At 40.6% G+C, this 15,654-nt stretch overlaps 1 protein-coding gene across 1 annotated transcript in view; it reads right to left on the bottom strand.

Annotated features, from left to right (window-relative positions):
• pex7 (peroxisomal biogenesis factor 7) overlaps positions 1-15,654 on the bottom strand; it is a gene marked incomplete in the record, with an annotated part of 94,495 nt that continues 78,841 nt past the window's right edge. The window contains 1 exon segment of the mRNA XM_038726813.1: positions 1-1,332. Coding sequence (XP_038582741.1) covers positions 1,249-1,332 — 84 coding nt within the window.

Genomic DNA, 15,654 nt, shown 5'->3' with positions numbered 1-15,654 from the left:
TTTGATATCAACATCTTCATGCGATATTTGCATCTTTATTGAAGGCACTGCACATACAGATCATCACTGACAACATCGTCAACAACCATTAATCTACACCTCAGCAGTGAAATCAGTCACAGTTTACCAGAATATCACTGAGATGAAAGAGAAGCAGAAAATGACAGATATTATGGACCACACTCACTGATTTACATAATTTATTTACATTAAAGTCAACACAAGTTGTTAATCAAGCCCGAAACATAAAGGATGCTTATTAAATAAAATCATGATCAGATACTTTTTTAGGTGGCGCTGTTGTGCCATAATCAAAGTACAGGATTATTGAGATACAAAAGTGGCTTCTGATTAATCAAATAAAATGCAGCTCTAACAGTAACTTATCGTATTCCTTGTTATTCTTCATAAGAATTTAAAAGCAAGATTTATGACAAAATGGAGGAACTTCTTTCTGTTTCACTCTTTATCTCCTTGTTACAAACATGTGTTTGGGTTCTCAGTGTACTAGATTAGATTGGGTGGAACTTTCCCAACTCCTGCTGCTGATAATGTTTATGTATAGGTGTGTGTGTGTGTGTGTGTGTTTGGGTATTTATCCCTTTGTGGGGACCCTATCTGGGGACTTCCACCTGGGGACCAAACCAGGTAAACATTTCAGATTTGGTTTCAAGGTTTAGGTCAGACATGACAGTCAATGCTGGGGTTAGGCAAGTAGCAGTTATGGTTGAGGTTAGAGAAGTGGTTCCCACATTGGGTAGCGGGTAGGGGTTGTACATCAGTGAGGGAGCAGTGAGGGCTGAATATAGATGCATGGAGAAGTGTGTGAAAGGTCTGTCAGGTAAATATTACAAAGTGTGTTGAGGCTGGATGCAGAAATCTATTTTATGATAGGGGGACTGGACTTATCTGTTATGATACGTTGCAGGAAGGGCGGACAGTAACAAAGTTTAAAGTTCACAGTAAGATGTGACTGACTCTTTGAAGACAAAGGGACTCCAGTGAACAAACTTCATTAAAGGTTTGTTCACCCTTTTTTCAGTAAAATGAATAAATTATTTCAGACTGTATTGGAATTTAATAACCAAAGATGTGCGTGTGTGTGGTGATGCGTCTTTGTGTGGGGAGAAATAATTTTAGGGCCTGACAGAAATAGTTTGGGAACCACTGGGTTAAAGTAAGCCTCAAGGCGATGAACAAAACTCAATGTAATGTTCTCAGAACTATAGTAGGACTCATGCGTGAGTTTTACGGTGCTGTGCTGTGTGTTCCTGCAGACAGACAGGCAGGCGTGTAGATCTTCACCGTCTCATCCCAGGAACAGTCCACCACCTGCAGCCAACACAACACAACACACACTGTTAGAGACAATGGAGGGGTTTTGCTCGAGAGCACGTCACCACTAAATGTGGCTTGGTTACTAGACAGCAATCTGGGATTTGATCCTGAAATTACTCTTTTCTTACTGGCTGACAGGCGTCTGCTAAAATCCTACACCAGGACACCTAACACATATTCCCAGACAAACAACAGTTTAACCAGTTGATGTTATATTTGCTTTGTTTTTGCAGCGATAACAGTGAGTTCCTCATCACTTCCTATCACGCCACCAACAACAATGCAGAGATTTGTACCTATAGTCGGTCATCAGCACCGAGGAAACCAGTAGGTCATCATGCTTGGATGGATTATCATGAAATGTTGTAGAGACACCCGTGTTCTCTCTTCTCTCTGCCATTTTCTAACTTCATATAAGGGCTTATTTGTGTGTTGGGAGGAGAAACAGAGGGAGATCATGCCTGAACCAAAAGGTAGATGATCTGTGAACAAGCATGTGAAGCCCACTAATGTGAAACCCCCCGTCTGACTTTATCTTCCAGCACATTGTGTGTGAGTTAGAGAAGGTGACAACACACCAGAACCCAGTGAAAATCTGCTTCTGGACCACATGGACTGATGGTTCTTACTGTAGGAGAATAAAACAGACACAGGGAGGACACACACAGATTCTCTGCAGACCACAGTGTGTCCTTGTTTATCTTGTAGTGCAATAGCACTTGAGCTTCTAGCTGAAATAACCTGAACTCCTCTGTGCTCCCTCTGTGCTTCAGGTGAAGTGTGGACACTTAGGAAGACTGAGAGACGAGACGTTCAACTGTCCATCTCCTCTGGCGCTCGCTGACATCAAAGTGTTCTACTTAAATTACCCTCCATTATCAGGTCTAGGACAAAGGCTTTCAGAGAGAGGGCTGCTGGTAAAATTGTCTTTACTTCTCTTTCTAATTTCTTCCTTTCTAGGAGTGGCCACAAAAGCAAAAGAACATACTCTATATGGCTCTGGTTCTCTACAATGACCAGATCATTTGCATCAGACAAACCCCATTTAGTGTGACTTTTCTGCCTCAAAAGAAAAAGATTGTCTATTACCTTCATTTATGTTTTTGTAAAAAAAATAAAATGTAAAGGCCAGGCTGAGTAATATAACGTGTGGTGGAGGGTATTCAGTTTAGTAAAAATGCACTGTATTAACAAGCACATCGTGTTACTCAAATGCAAGAATTGTTATAAACTCTATTTTGACTATTTAGGTGAATTTAAAAATAAAAACTATAACAAAATTTTGCAATGAGCAGACTGTTGCTTTAAATCACATAATACAAATCTTATTCTAAGTGCACATTTCCCTTCTCGTATTCCTGAACCATATTCTCCAGGACTTTGCACACCTGCAGAACACCACCAATTTTGCTAAAGCCCGGCGCTAGCTGCAGGAGCTCGGTCACCGTGTGACAGGGATCGCAAAAACAGCAAAATATAGTCATGATCAAAGATAGCTTTATTGTCTGGAGAAAAGCCCTGCAGCTACAAAACCACTGGAAGAAGACTACAAACCTGAAATACTAACTACCTACTTTAATTAAAAACCAGCATAAAGTAATCAGGAAACTGCAGCATGAATAGACTGCAACAAATTCAAGTTCTCTCAAAAACAAGCTTTCATTTATTTATTTATTTATATAATTGACCTGCTTGTGAATGTATTCCAGCTTCTGGATTATGAGGATGTGTGGATTTTCTTTGTCATAGCTGATGTTTTAAAAGTGTTGGACGGTTGGTTGGACACATTATTTTCTGATAATTTAGAGACCACTTATCAAATGCAGGTGAATTAATTGTCATTAGCAGCAGTACTCACAAGGCGACACAATTACAAACCCACGCAAATATAAGCGAAAACAAATAAAAGAGTAAAAACAAGATAAGCTCTCAGACAACAGATTGTTTTCACAAGCTTGTTCTGCAGCTTTTCCCTTCACAGTGGAGAATAAAATACAGCTGTGTGTCCACTTCCATCTCCTAACTCTGTAATCAAGCGAGACGTAGCTGAATGAAGAGCGTCTGCGGGGACGTGGCTATCATCTGAATGACACACTGCCTCTCTGTTGTCTCTCCTGGCTGCAGAACACACAGCGGCTGATGAGTCTGGCTTTTGCTCACAGCTTTCAAAGTAAAACCCTGGCTCCACTTCACTTCCACCATGAGGAAACTAAAGCCACTTTATTATTCAGGTCGTCACAGGTGTTAGAAGTCACTTTGTGTTTGGTTAAACAGCAAACGGGGGAGAGGGGGGGGGGGGATTATAAATACATGATGGATGGTTTGAAATCCTGGTCCAATACGGTCATCCTGCTCTCGTTGGTTCTTACTTAGCTGGTCACATTTCAAGTGTGACGATCCTGAAAGCTTGCAGGCAGCACAGCCAATCAGAAATAAGCTCAGTCTAAGGAAATGTATTAACATGTCAGCAGGGTTTGTGCAATAATTAATTAGAATCCATCACCGTGACAGACAGGGGTCGTTTCAAATCTGTCACAGCGTATTTGGCGTATTTGTTTACTGGTTTTATATTGACGTTTGCTGTTGCATTTGTTTCTGTGAGCCACTACGGGCTGTTTCACGATGGTTGCGCTCCACAAAAAGGTTGACAAAAAGTAACAGAAAGATTTAAAAACATTTACTTTATTCATGCTGGAATAACATCTGCGTACCATCTTTGTGAATAAAATAAGGAAACTGACTGCACCAAATTTGATGGCAGGCCATTTAAAGTTTGTGACAATCAGGCGCAGCAGCTGTTACTGATCCCACGCAGTTTTTACCACAGCGCTGAGCAGCTAAAGTTTGAAAAGGTCAAACTGCAGCAGAAACTGTGCTTGTTCATGCGGGTGGTAACCACATCGCCCCCCCCCGCTGCTGCTGCACTAAGGCGTGACAGCAAAGCTACCACTGAACGAACGTCCCTGGTCTGTTAGGTGTGAGCTGACTCACAGACTGAAGCTCTCGAAATCGTTTGTTCTGACCGTTGAAAGGTCACAAACAACATTTAAGCCTTTTCTTTTCTGACATAATGATGATCTGCCATCAGGCTTCCAATCTGCTCGTTTGGTGCTCCTGATCGGATCTTTGGATCAGTGACTCAACAGTCTTTCTGGGCATGAGTAAGCAAAGTAGTCATGCAGTGAGTCAGCCACTGAGAAGAGGAATGCCCTTCTTTAATTAACTTTAACAGCCGGCCGTAATGGGAAGGAACACACACCGGCCAAGACTGCAGCAAAGCACAAAGAGAGAGTGAGGGAAATGACAAGATGCATAATGGGGGAGGAGACGAGCGGCAGGGAGGGGGAGGAACACAAGAAAAAGGCCAGAAGACTAAAGGGAATATAAAAGCAAGACAAAGTTCAAAGTCTGACTAGTATTAAATGTCTTTTTTATTTTCCTGTAATTAGATGATGAAAGAATAATTAAAACTCTAATAAGCTTGTGGCAGATATGAGCTCTTAGGGAAAAGGCACACATACCTCTGCCGAGCTGTCATGGTAACACTGCTCTGAGTGACAATTCCCCAGTAACAACGTGAAAGAGGTGTCGTCATCTGCTCAGGTTAGCAGCAGACCTAAACCAAAGTTTTTCAGTGCTTTTCTTTTGAAAATCCAAACTTGCAACTAGTGTATAGTACCAACGATTATATTTCATTTGCTAATCATTTTCAAATAACTGTTTAGTCTTTAAATTGTCAGAAAGTAGTGCAAACCAGAGCCAAAGATTACCTCTTCAAATTCCCTGTCTGAACGATTTGTTCACAGTAAGAACAATACAGAATAACAGCAGATCATTTCCAACAACAACGCCACCTTTCTACTTGTGTATTGTATATTTGCAATTGTACAATCACTTGTAATGTTTTTGTTACCTGTATAGGGAGTACAGATGTGAATTAGCAATCTTGCTAAACTCCAGCATGTTTACATCTTTTACATGTTTTCATCTTTGTCCCTATCAAATACAGTAATTAGTTAAAGTAAGGATTTAAATACCAATTCAACACACTTCAAATCACACTATGTAAAAGGGGCGTTAATGCTACTGTTTTAGTACCACAACATACTAGACCACAGCATCATGTATGTAAGAAGGAATTTTTACAAAGTGACCAACAGACCTGTGAATGGCTGTCATCCTGCGGTTCTTTATGATGTATCACCTCATCCTTTTTCTCACACACACACACAATACCCACCCACAAAGCAAAGCTATGCCTCATTTGTGTGTAAGTGTGTAAGTGTGTGATTTGGCCTGCAGTGCTGTAAGGAGGGCGATCCATCAGACTCGTGTGGCTTCGCCGTGATAAGACCAGAGATCACACCAGTCAGGTAGAGTGTGCATGAGAGAGAGAGAGAGAGCGCAAGAGAGAGAGGGAAGAAATAGTAAGTGAAGAGAGAGGAGATAAGAGCACGTTAGCACTGATATAGTGAAATAAAGAGTCTAAAGGGGAGAACAGTGGTGGGAGTAGAGACAAAACTAGTAGTGAAGAAGAAGAATAGCTGAGGAGTTTCATATCTCACAGCGGGACGGATAATGTAGTGAAGTTTCCAGCAGATTAGCCTGATGTCAGAATTATTAGACCAGGCAGTCATGTTTATGGAAATGATGAGTTCATTTTGAGTTCTTACAACAAAATGCTAATGCAGCGTGACATTTCCATTAAAATGTTTAACTGCATTTCAGATTAGTGCAGTCAGACAAAAAAAAACTAATACTAACTGTACTGGAAGCTGCCTTTCGCACCACGGAACCTAAAACTGTGCCAGGCTTTTCACGTCCTCGTGGCGGCCACGTTGGAGGACCTGAGAATTTTTAACTTTTAAGAATTAAATTCTCAAATTTTATTAAAGTTTGGCTGATTCAAAAGGACTGAATAATTTATGGTTTCCCCACTGACATATTTCATCATTCTGGGTCTTATTGTTGAAGAAGAAAACACTGTAATAACCAAGTTAATTCCTGATATCTGGGAACAAATTTGTAAAATTATTATTATCACATCTTAGAGACTGACTTCTAGGGATGCACTACTCTTACCAGGTGCAATTCATTCATTTTCAGTCACGTGACATGCGCGGTGACCACGAGTGCAAAACAACAGACCCCGCAGAGACGCAGTAAACGCTGTCAAATTTTATTTGCATCACCTTTCAACTTAAGAAAAAGAAAGATATGAACCCAAACTGTTGGGCACTTCCGATCCATATAACGTTACAGCATCTGCTGCCGCATTTCTACCGTTAAAAACCGCCAGGTCTCTGCCGACTGCGGTAATGTTTGCGTTTACCCTCACCTAACACAGTCCAGGCTTGTCTCCTCCTCGATTAGTGCATCTGAAAGCACAACATCCATCCAGCATTCTGGCAACGCAAAAGAAACACGTTGAACACAGTGCGTTCCTTCAGATGCACGGCGTGTTGAAGTAAACGCTTTGTCATGTTGGAGTTGCTTCCTCCCTCGCACCAAACCTCCTTACTGCAGCTGTTGCATTTTGCTGTGTCATTCTCCTTTTTAGTGAAGGTAAGCCAAAGTTTGGAGCATTTGCTGCAGCCCGCCACGGTCCAGAAACGGAAACAGGAGGATTCTCTTCCTCGTGCTTTGTTGACGTAACAAATGAGGTGACATTAGGTAGGCGTAGCAGCTCCTGGCAGATTTATGGACTGTTGCTCACTGCAGTTCAATCAGGAGCTGAAATATGCAGGAAGTTAGGAACCAATCTCCAAATACACAATACACAGGTCTTAACTAATCCACAGTTCTTGGAAAGTAGGTACAACCATTTCTTGATTCACAACCCTAGCCAATACAAACTCTGCATTTGTGCTATCAGTTCAATTAAGTGGTTTTGATCATCTGGACAAACTGTTGGTTGCTGGTTTGATTGCAATCTGTCTGATCGTCTGACTGCTCGTGTTTCTGTCTTTCTTGACTCGTTGGACTAATTGCACCAGTGATGTCATCGTGGTCTCAGAAATTTACTTAACTTGAGTACCATGTTATTTTTAGTGTCAAATAATGACCAAAGCTTTGATAAAATAAGATTTAAGTTGTAATAAACAGGAAATGCTGTGGTTGGTGACAGAGCTGATATAAATACATATGCAGATGATACTATGGTATATTTCATAAAACTGTGGTTCTCTAACTTGACCTAAATATCTCTGTATAATACTTTTTTGAGCAAATCCAACTGTTACTAATTGCAAACAATCTGGTAGAAACTCTGTTGGATGGGTTTTAATAGCTTCCGATGTTGATGATGGTGAAACATTAAAACAAAATAAGCATTCAAAAGCAAAACTACTTCCAAAAGAAGCAAAACAACTTCATTTTTATTACACTTTTGGTTGTTAATGCTTTATTCGCAAATCTAAATAATAAAATGGCTATCCAAATGCTAATGATTGAAGAGTTTTTAAATTCTTCTAGGCCATTTTATCCAGATGGAAATGAGATGGCTGGGCCCTTTCTAAAAACTCTTCCCCTCTACTGCAGCCAGTGAAGAATTTCTGTTACACACGTCTGCAAGAAACAAAAAGGAGTTTTCCCGCTTTAGGTTTGTCTTGTTTAAGATGACCCACACATGAACACATAACCACCCACATGGGAGAGAGAGACATGGCGGCTCTGTCTAAATGTGGTCTACGTGGAGAACAAAGAGAGCCGACTCAGCGAATCACAGTGATGAGGACGAAACAGATCACAGCTGTCAATGTCTCACACACACACCATGAACTGGAGAGTAACTGCACTGTGACTTTACGCTCATAAATAAGGACCAGCTGTGATCAATAATATTGACAACTGACACAATTTAACACAACTTTCATTTTTATATAAGCCTAGAATACTTTTTGCCAACACATAGGGCTGCAACGATTTGTCCAAGTAATCGACGATGTCGATAATAAAAATTTGTTGACGTGAAATTTCATTATCGACGCTTCGTTACATCTCTGCAAACAATCTTCTTATTAAGAACATTTCTGGCTGCTTATTTATAACTGCAATGCACTACAGGAAGTGCTGGGGGCAGTATCGCTTCCACTGTCTGCCATGACTGCTTGACTGTAAGACTACTCACAAAGAAGAAGCATTCATGTGAGAAGCGGAATGCAACGGAGAAAGAGGCTAACGCCAGCAGTTTTACCAAAGTTGATGGCAAATCGAAAATGTGCTCTAACGTTTTCGGGTTTGAGAAGCTCCACAAGCGCCCGCGATGTTAGTGATGCCGGCCGGCCGGCCAGTCGCGCCCCCGGGGCCCTGTGGTCCCAGTTAGACCACTGCAGCAGCAACAAAGGCCACAACTGTAAGATAGTTTCAATGTGCATACCTGTTATTCTGTCTTTAACATTTTAAAGTAAATCGAGGAACATCTGGCTCCTAATGTAGCTTGGGGAACATTCTCTACTTATAAAACTTATAAGCACTTTTGAAAAATAAACTACAGAAGTAGTACGAAAGAGGACTGTTGCTTTATTACTCCAAATACACATTGTTAATGTACAGTTGTGGTTATAGTACTTGCTTTTAATTTTATTTTATTTTATATAATTCCAAAGCAAAAATCTTTTCTAAAAGTTAAAAGTTTGTATAAACCAGTCAATTATAGAAGTAGCCTACGCTGCCTTGTCTTCCTCCCTGGTTTCCCCCTGGCATTGATACTAGTATTCATTCTGAATAGTAAACCTCGTTCACTTAATGGTCACGTTAGTTAGTTAGGCTGTGTGTTGGAGATCAGTGATTCACTTGAAAGATATTTAATAAGTTAAATGGTTTAATTAGGGTTAGGGGTTGACAAAAATAATTGTGACTAGTCGACTAATCAAATAAATAATTATCAGATTAGTCGACCAAGAAAATAATCATTAGTTGCAGCCCTAATATACATTACACCCAACAAAGAAACAAGCGCACACTTGTACAGTATAGACAAAGTTTTACATTTTCACATTGCACATATATGCACACTGTGCATATACTAGCTGAAGCAAAAGACATACAGTGGGTACGGAAAGTATTCAGACCCCTTTAAATTTTTCACTCTTTGTTTCATTGCAGCCATTTTCCAAAAATCAAAAAAGTTCATTTTATTTCTCAGTAATGTACACTCAGCACCCCATCTTGACAGAAAAAAACAGAAATGTAGAAATTTTTGCAAATTTATTAAAAAAGAAAAACTGAAATATCACATGGTCATAAGTATTCAGACCCTTTGCTCAGTTTAGTAGAAGCACCCTTTTGATCTAATACAGCCATGAGTCGTTTTGGGAAAGATGCAACAAGTTTTTCACATCTGGATTTGGGTATCCTCTGCCATTCCTCCTTGCAGATCCTCTCCAGTTCTGTCAGGTTGGATGGTAAACGTTGGTGGACAGCCATTTTCAGGTCTCTCCAGAGATGCTCAATTGGGTTTAAGTCAGGGCTCTGGCTGGGCCATTCAAGAACAGCCACGGAGTTGTTGTGAAGCCACTCCTTTGTTATTTTAGCGGTGCGCTTAGGGTCATTGTCTTGTTGGAAGGTAAACCTTCGGCCCAGTCTGAGGTCCAGAGCGCTCTGGAAAAGGTTTTGTCCAGGATATCCCTGTACTTGGCCGCATTCATCTTTCCCTCGATTGCAACCAGTTGTCCTGTCCCTGCAGCTGAAAAACACCCCACAGCATGATGCTGCCACCACCATGCTTCACTGTTGAGACTGTATTGGACAGGTGATGAGCAGTGCCTGGTTTTCTCCACACATACCGCTTAGAATTAAGGCCAAAAAGTTCTATCTTGGTCTCATCAGACCAGAGGATCTTATTTATCACCATCTTGGAGTCCTTCAGGTGTTTTTTAGCAAACTCCATGCGGGCTTTCATGTGTCTTGCACTGAGGAGAGGCTTCCGTCGGGCCACTCTGCCATAAAGCCCCGACTGGTGGATTGCTGCAGTGATGGTTGACTTACTACAACTTTCTCCCATCTCCCGACTGCATCTCTGGAGCTCAGCCACAGTGACCTTTGGGTTCTTCTTTACCTCTCTCACCAAGGCTCTTCTCCCCCGATAGCTCAGTTTGGCCGGACGGCCAGCTCTAGGAAGGGTTCTGGTCGTCCCAAAAGTCTTCCATTTGAGGATTATGGAGGCCACTGTGCTCTTGGAACCTTAAGTGCAGCAGAAATTTTTTTGTAACCTTGGCCAGATCTGTGCCTTGCCACAATTCTGTCTCTGAGCTCTTCAGGCAGTTCCTTTGACCTCATGATTCTCATTTGCTCTGACATGCATTGTGAGCTGTAAGGTCTTATATAGACAGGTGTGTGGCTTTCCTAATCAAGTCCAATCAGTATAATCAAACACAGCTGGACTCAAATGAAGGTGTAGAACCATCTCAAGGATGATCAGAAGAAATAGACAGCACCTGAGTTAAATATGAGTGTCACGGCAAAGGGTCTGAATACTTATGACCATGTGATATTTCAGTTTTTCTTTTTTAATAAATTTGCAAAAATTTCTACATTTCTGTTTTTTTCTGTCAAGATGGCATGCTGAGTGTACATTACTGAGAAATAAAATGAACTTTTTTGATTTTTGGAAAATGGCTGCAATGAAACAAAGAGTGAAAAATTTAAAGGGGTCTGAATACTTTCCGTACCCACTGTATATACAAATAAATGAGTGTTGAATCTTTTAGGAACAACAGGCGGTTCCTTTAGATTCAGTAGAGTTCAAGTAATTAATAACAGCCAGGCTTAAAAAAAAGACAGCTGAAAAGGACAATGTGACTGCAGATTTGGCTTTTAGCCTTCGTCTCCACTGCAAAATACTTAAAGAATCACTTAAAGTGTAAAAGTGTTTTAAAATTAGTCTGAGCACACAGAAGCACTCCCAAATCTCCAAATTCAATGTGAATGAATGAATCATAGCCATTGAGAAAACTAGCTATTAAGATATTTAATTATAGAAAAGGACAGTGTAATATAATTTCCAATTATAATAAAGTACATACGCCTTCTCTAAATCGATGCTTCAATTAGGAATAATTCAAGTATTCAAACTTGAATTATTCCTGATAATGACAGTTTACATTATTATTAACCATGAATTATTACATAAAAATAGATGTAACATTCTTGTTAATCATCCCAATACCACTGGGAATTACCTGAGAATGTGTTATATTAGAATCTTTAATTTCACTTTAATTTCACTTCACTAGGACAGATTCTCAGAGAAGATGATTTGTAGACCTAAAAATTATATAGTTGGGAAAAAAATAAACTGGAGAGAAACAAAGATGGAGAAGGTGGGCTGAGATCTGGTCTGCTTGGTGTTCACATAATTGTCCTTAACCCTGTCACAGCTATTTGTGTAAGTGTGTTATTTTACAGCCTGCTGACAAGTCTGATAACAACATACACCAACAATACAGCTCATTACTGCTGTTGCCTCCTCCCACACTCACACACACTCAAACATCGACAGCAGGGACAATACATCTCATTACTGTATCTCTGTCACAGACACAAACACGTACGTACAGCTCGAACACGGTCAGAAAGAAAAAGGGGGGAACTCGGAGTCAGGACAGCTTGCCCTCTGTGATTGGTTGCTGTGGGAAACTGACTGTTTACCGTGACGTTGTGGGCTCACGCTCCGGCTTGAGAGGCGTTATCACGTACGCACATCCACTTTGTCATTGTCTGTGTCCTGGAAAAGTGCTCACTCTGATTTTCCAGCAGGCTATTTTTGGTTCCGAGTGAAAACTCTTGATAAAAAGGTGCATGTTAAGGAAATCAACTTGTGTAGTGAAAGTGTAAAGCAAAGGCAGAAAGCTTCATGGAAAAGTAATTCGGCAGCAAAAAGCCTGTTTGGTTCAATTACATAGTTTTGTCATTGTCCACAAACCCCACTGGTTCCTACTGAAGATGTCCATTTAAAAAAAAAAAAAAAAACCTCACAAAAGTAGTTTAATTCTTAAAAATAGCTTGGTAATTTCAGCTGGTTTTTAACAAACAAACAAACAAACAGGAAATAGTGCATTTGTTGGGGACTATTTTCAGCGGCGGATGAATCCACATGTGGTGCAGGACCGTGTATGTGAAACCAAGTCAGAATAAACTATACTATGTTTCTGTGTTCGTGTAGATGAAGGAACATGTCACCCAGTGCAGCAGGTGAGGCTCACTGATGGGTTTTAACAGTTTCTGGACAACAATGGAGCTCTAAGGCTCAACTTCGAGAACCTGTGGGATTAATAAAGGATTTTTTAAATTTGAACCAAATATAATTATTCTAACTGTGAATCCTCGTGTTAAATTCCAAATGGTGGGAAAATGCATTATCTACTCACCCTTTCTTCAGTCCATAGTTCAGTTCAATTCAGTTTTATTAAAATAGAGCCAATTCATAACAGGTTATCTCATTGCTCTTTTCATATAAAGCCGACGTAGACCTTATTCTTTGTAATATTACTAAGTCCAGCTTGGAGGAGCCGGGGATTTAACTGCCGACCTTCCGATTAACGGGCAACCCCTCTACCTCACTCCAACTCCTGAGCCACAGCCGCCACAGCTGCCGAAGCACAATTTTCAAAGCAATAAAGAATTTCCAATCCGCTTATTTCTCTGTGGTCAATGCAACATATCAGGCCTGCTGTTTTCAAACGCCAAATTAGTCCAAATATCACAACGATGATCTGAAAACAAAAGAAATTGTCTATTAATTGCAGCGCTTTTTCACAGCAGTGCGGTCACGGACACTTTTTTCCCCAGGTTTTCATTAATAAAGTAGTTTGACTTTAGGGCAAAGTGATGTCTACTCTATGAGTGGTGAGCACTTTAACTAAAGACTGATCTTTTCTTAGATTGTTTAAATGGTTTAAGGCTCGAAGGGGTAAAGTTAGGAAAATAAAGACTGTGTGTAGCATTCCTTCTTTTCTCCACTATCTGGTCAATCATCTCACAACCTCTCAGATTTACCTTGCAGACACTTGCAGAGGGTTCCTGTCTACAGTTTTGAACCACAAAACTATAAAGTCTACCACAAGTGTTTAGATTAGATCAGATTAATATTTAGATTCCTGGTTTTCTCAGTGTGCCATGAAAATCAACCTGCAGAGACTTGATTGCTTAGTTTTTGCTTCCACTCAAGTAGAACCAACAGATGGTTATTTTGTCTCACATGCTTGGGTCCAGAGACAAATATCTTCGTGAAAAAATAAGTCAAATTGACATTAAATGTTAATATTCACAGTACCCAGAAGCTGATTTCACATTTTTCTTTAATGACCCTTCACTAAGCCACGCTCCTAATGCGTAGATAGCCAATCACAGCGCAGTATAGGCCTCGCTCTAACACGACACCTTCATGGCTTCATTGACTCGTATTTAAAGGAGTCATTTTCTAGATTTTTTGCTGTATTTTTCCAAGATCTGGTCAAACGCTGTTCCTGGGGCTCTTAATGTAATAATTACAGTCACTACCTAGAGAGGCTGAAAGGAGAGGTACGATTTATTCTCTTTCCAATAGTGTTGTAGTACTCGAGACCGGTCTTGAGACCAATTTTTGACGGTCTCGTCTCGGACTCGACCGCATTTGTACTCGGTCTTGTCTCGGACATTGAGGATTTTACCTCAAGACCAGTCAAGACCATAACTTTGGGATTATCAATAAACTGCTTTTGCGTCGCCTGATTTATTGTTAACATCCTAACTTTGATTGGATGTAAAACGATTGCTTCAAATGCAACCAATAACATTGATTAAAATGTGTTGTTACTGTTATTGGCTGTCCCATGTGGAAAAGGAGTGTTGAATAAACTTGCTTATGTTGATTTCAGCTCTTAGTGTTTGATTGTGGGTGTTTTAATGGGAATGTGGATCTTTCAGATCGGTTTGAGAAGCACCTGTGATGTCGTTCCACATTTTATTGTGTGTCATGTAATGTGGGGAACTGGTCTCGGTCTTGACTCGGTCTCGCTCTCCCACGGTCTTGGCCTCGACTTGATCTCAGCCTCTAAAGTCTTTGTCTTGTCTCAGTCTCGTTAAACTCTTGACTTGGTCTCGGTTTGGGCGGTCTTGACTACAACACTACTTTCCAAAACCTAAAACAGAAATATGTCAGCAGTGGCTTGTTCCTAATGTAATGTTAGTTAGCTAACGCTAGCAAACTTACTACTGAAAGTAAGTAAGTAGCCCTAAGTTCTGCTTTTTAACCTACTCAGCTGTACAGGAACACTGTTAATATTGTTGTCCTTTGTCAATTGTCAGGTGATGCGTTGGTTCACTTTTACTCGGTAGGCTTTAGCTTCTATCTTTATTTTTCAGTTTGTCAGTTTGACAGCCCAAATCAACCTGCAAATGCACAATGCAACTGCAAAACTGTCTGCTTCTTTTTCCAGAAATATTTCTCCAGAGAGTGCAGTTATAGACAGGGGCAGCGCTGTGCTAAAAGTACGACCAGTCTGACAGATTGTCGGACTTGGCAACAGTAAATAAGGGGGTGTGGCTTAGCGAAGGGTCAATTGGTTGCTAAATTTGCCCAGGATATTCCTTTATATAATCCTAATGTTTTTAATGCTGACGTCCTGATAAATAAGACAAAGGTGGGAAGTTATGTACAATGTGTAAAGAATAATATGAATGATTGTTTTCCCATTTAAAAGGTTTGGCAGTCCAGTTTTCACACATGGTTCTGCAAGTTGATATTCAAAGCGTTACTGAAATGAACTGGATCTGATGGCTACCCTGAAGGAAGGAAATCCATCTCAAAACAATGGTACACTTTGGAAATGGTCAGAAGTGATGGACGCACCATTTACAGCTAATGGCTAAAACACGTGAAGAAACTTTCCTTGAACCACTTTTGAGTACATGAGCTTAAAAATGACGCAGTAACGTACGAGTGATAACCTCAGGCTTTGGTGTTTCCTTCTGCATCAAACAACTGGAGCTGATTTCAACACTCATTCCCAAACATTGATCCCGTGGTTGTTTTGTTGGTCACTTTTTCCCACGCATAATTCCAGTGACATTAAGCTAAACTTTGCTGTGTGAGTCCAAATTAGCCGAAAACTGGATGAGACACGAGTGGCCTTTTCATTCACTGCTTCTTTACCCCCGACACATTCGAACACACAGCTCCCTGACAGCCCTGTGTTACTGTGTGAGTTAACCTCGGCCTGCTCATGTGCACACAGAGTGACGGATAGCCCCATTTCAAGAACCAGAGCAAACACTCACACAGATAGAAAACCGGATGTGGACACGGTGATTCGAAGGTTACCCTCATACTCCACA

The sequence above is a fragment of the Micropterus salmoides genome, unplaced genomic scaffold (assembly GCF_014851395.1).
Source record: "Micropterus salmoides isolate LMB-PRFRI ecotype aquatic unplaced genomic scaffold, ASM1485139v1 Ms_hic_scaffold_18, whole genome shotgun sequence".
Taxonomy (NCBI): domain Eukaryota; kingdom Metazoa; phylum Chordata; class Actinopteri; order Centrarchiformes; family Centrarchidae; genus Micropterus; species Micropterus salmoides.
This window is presented reverse-complemented; position numbering and strand designations above follow the sequence as displayed.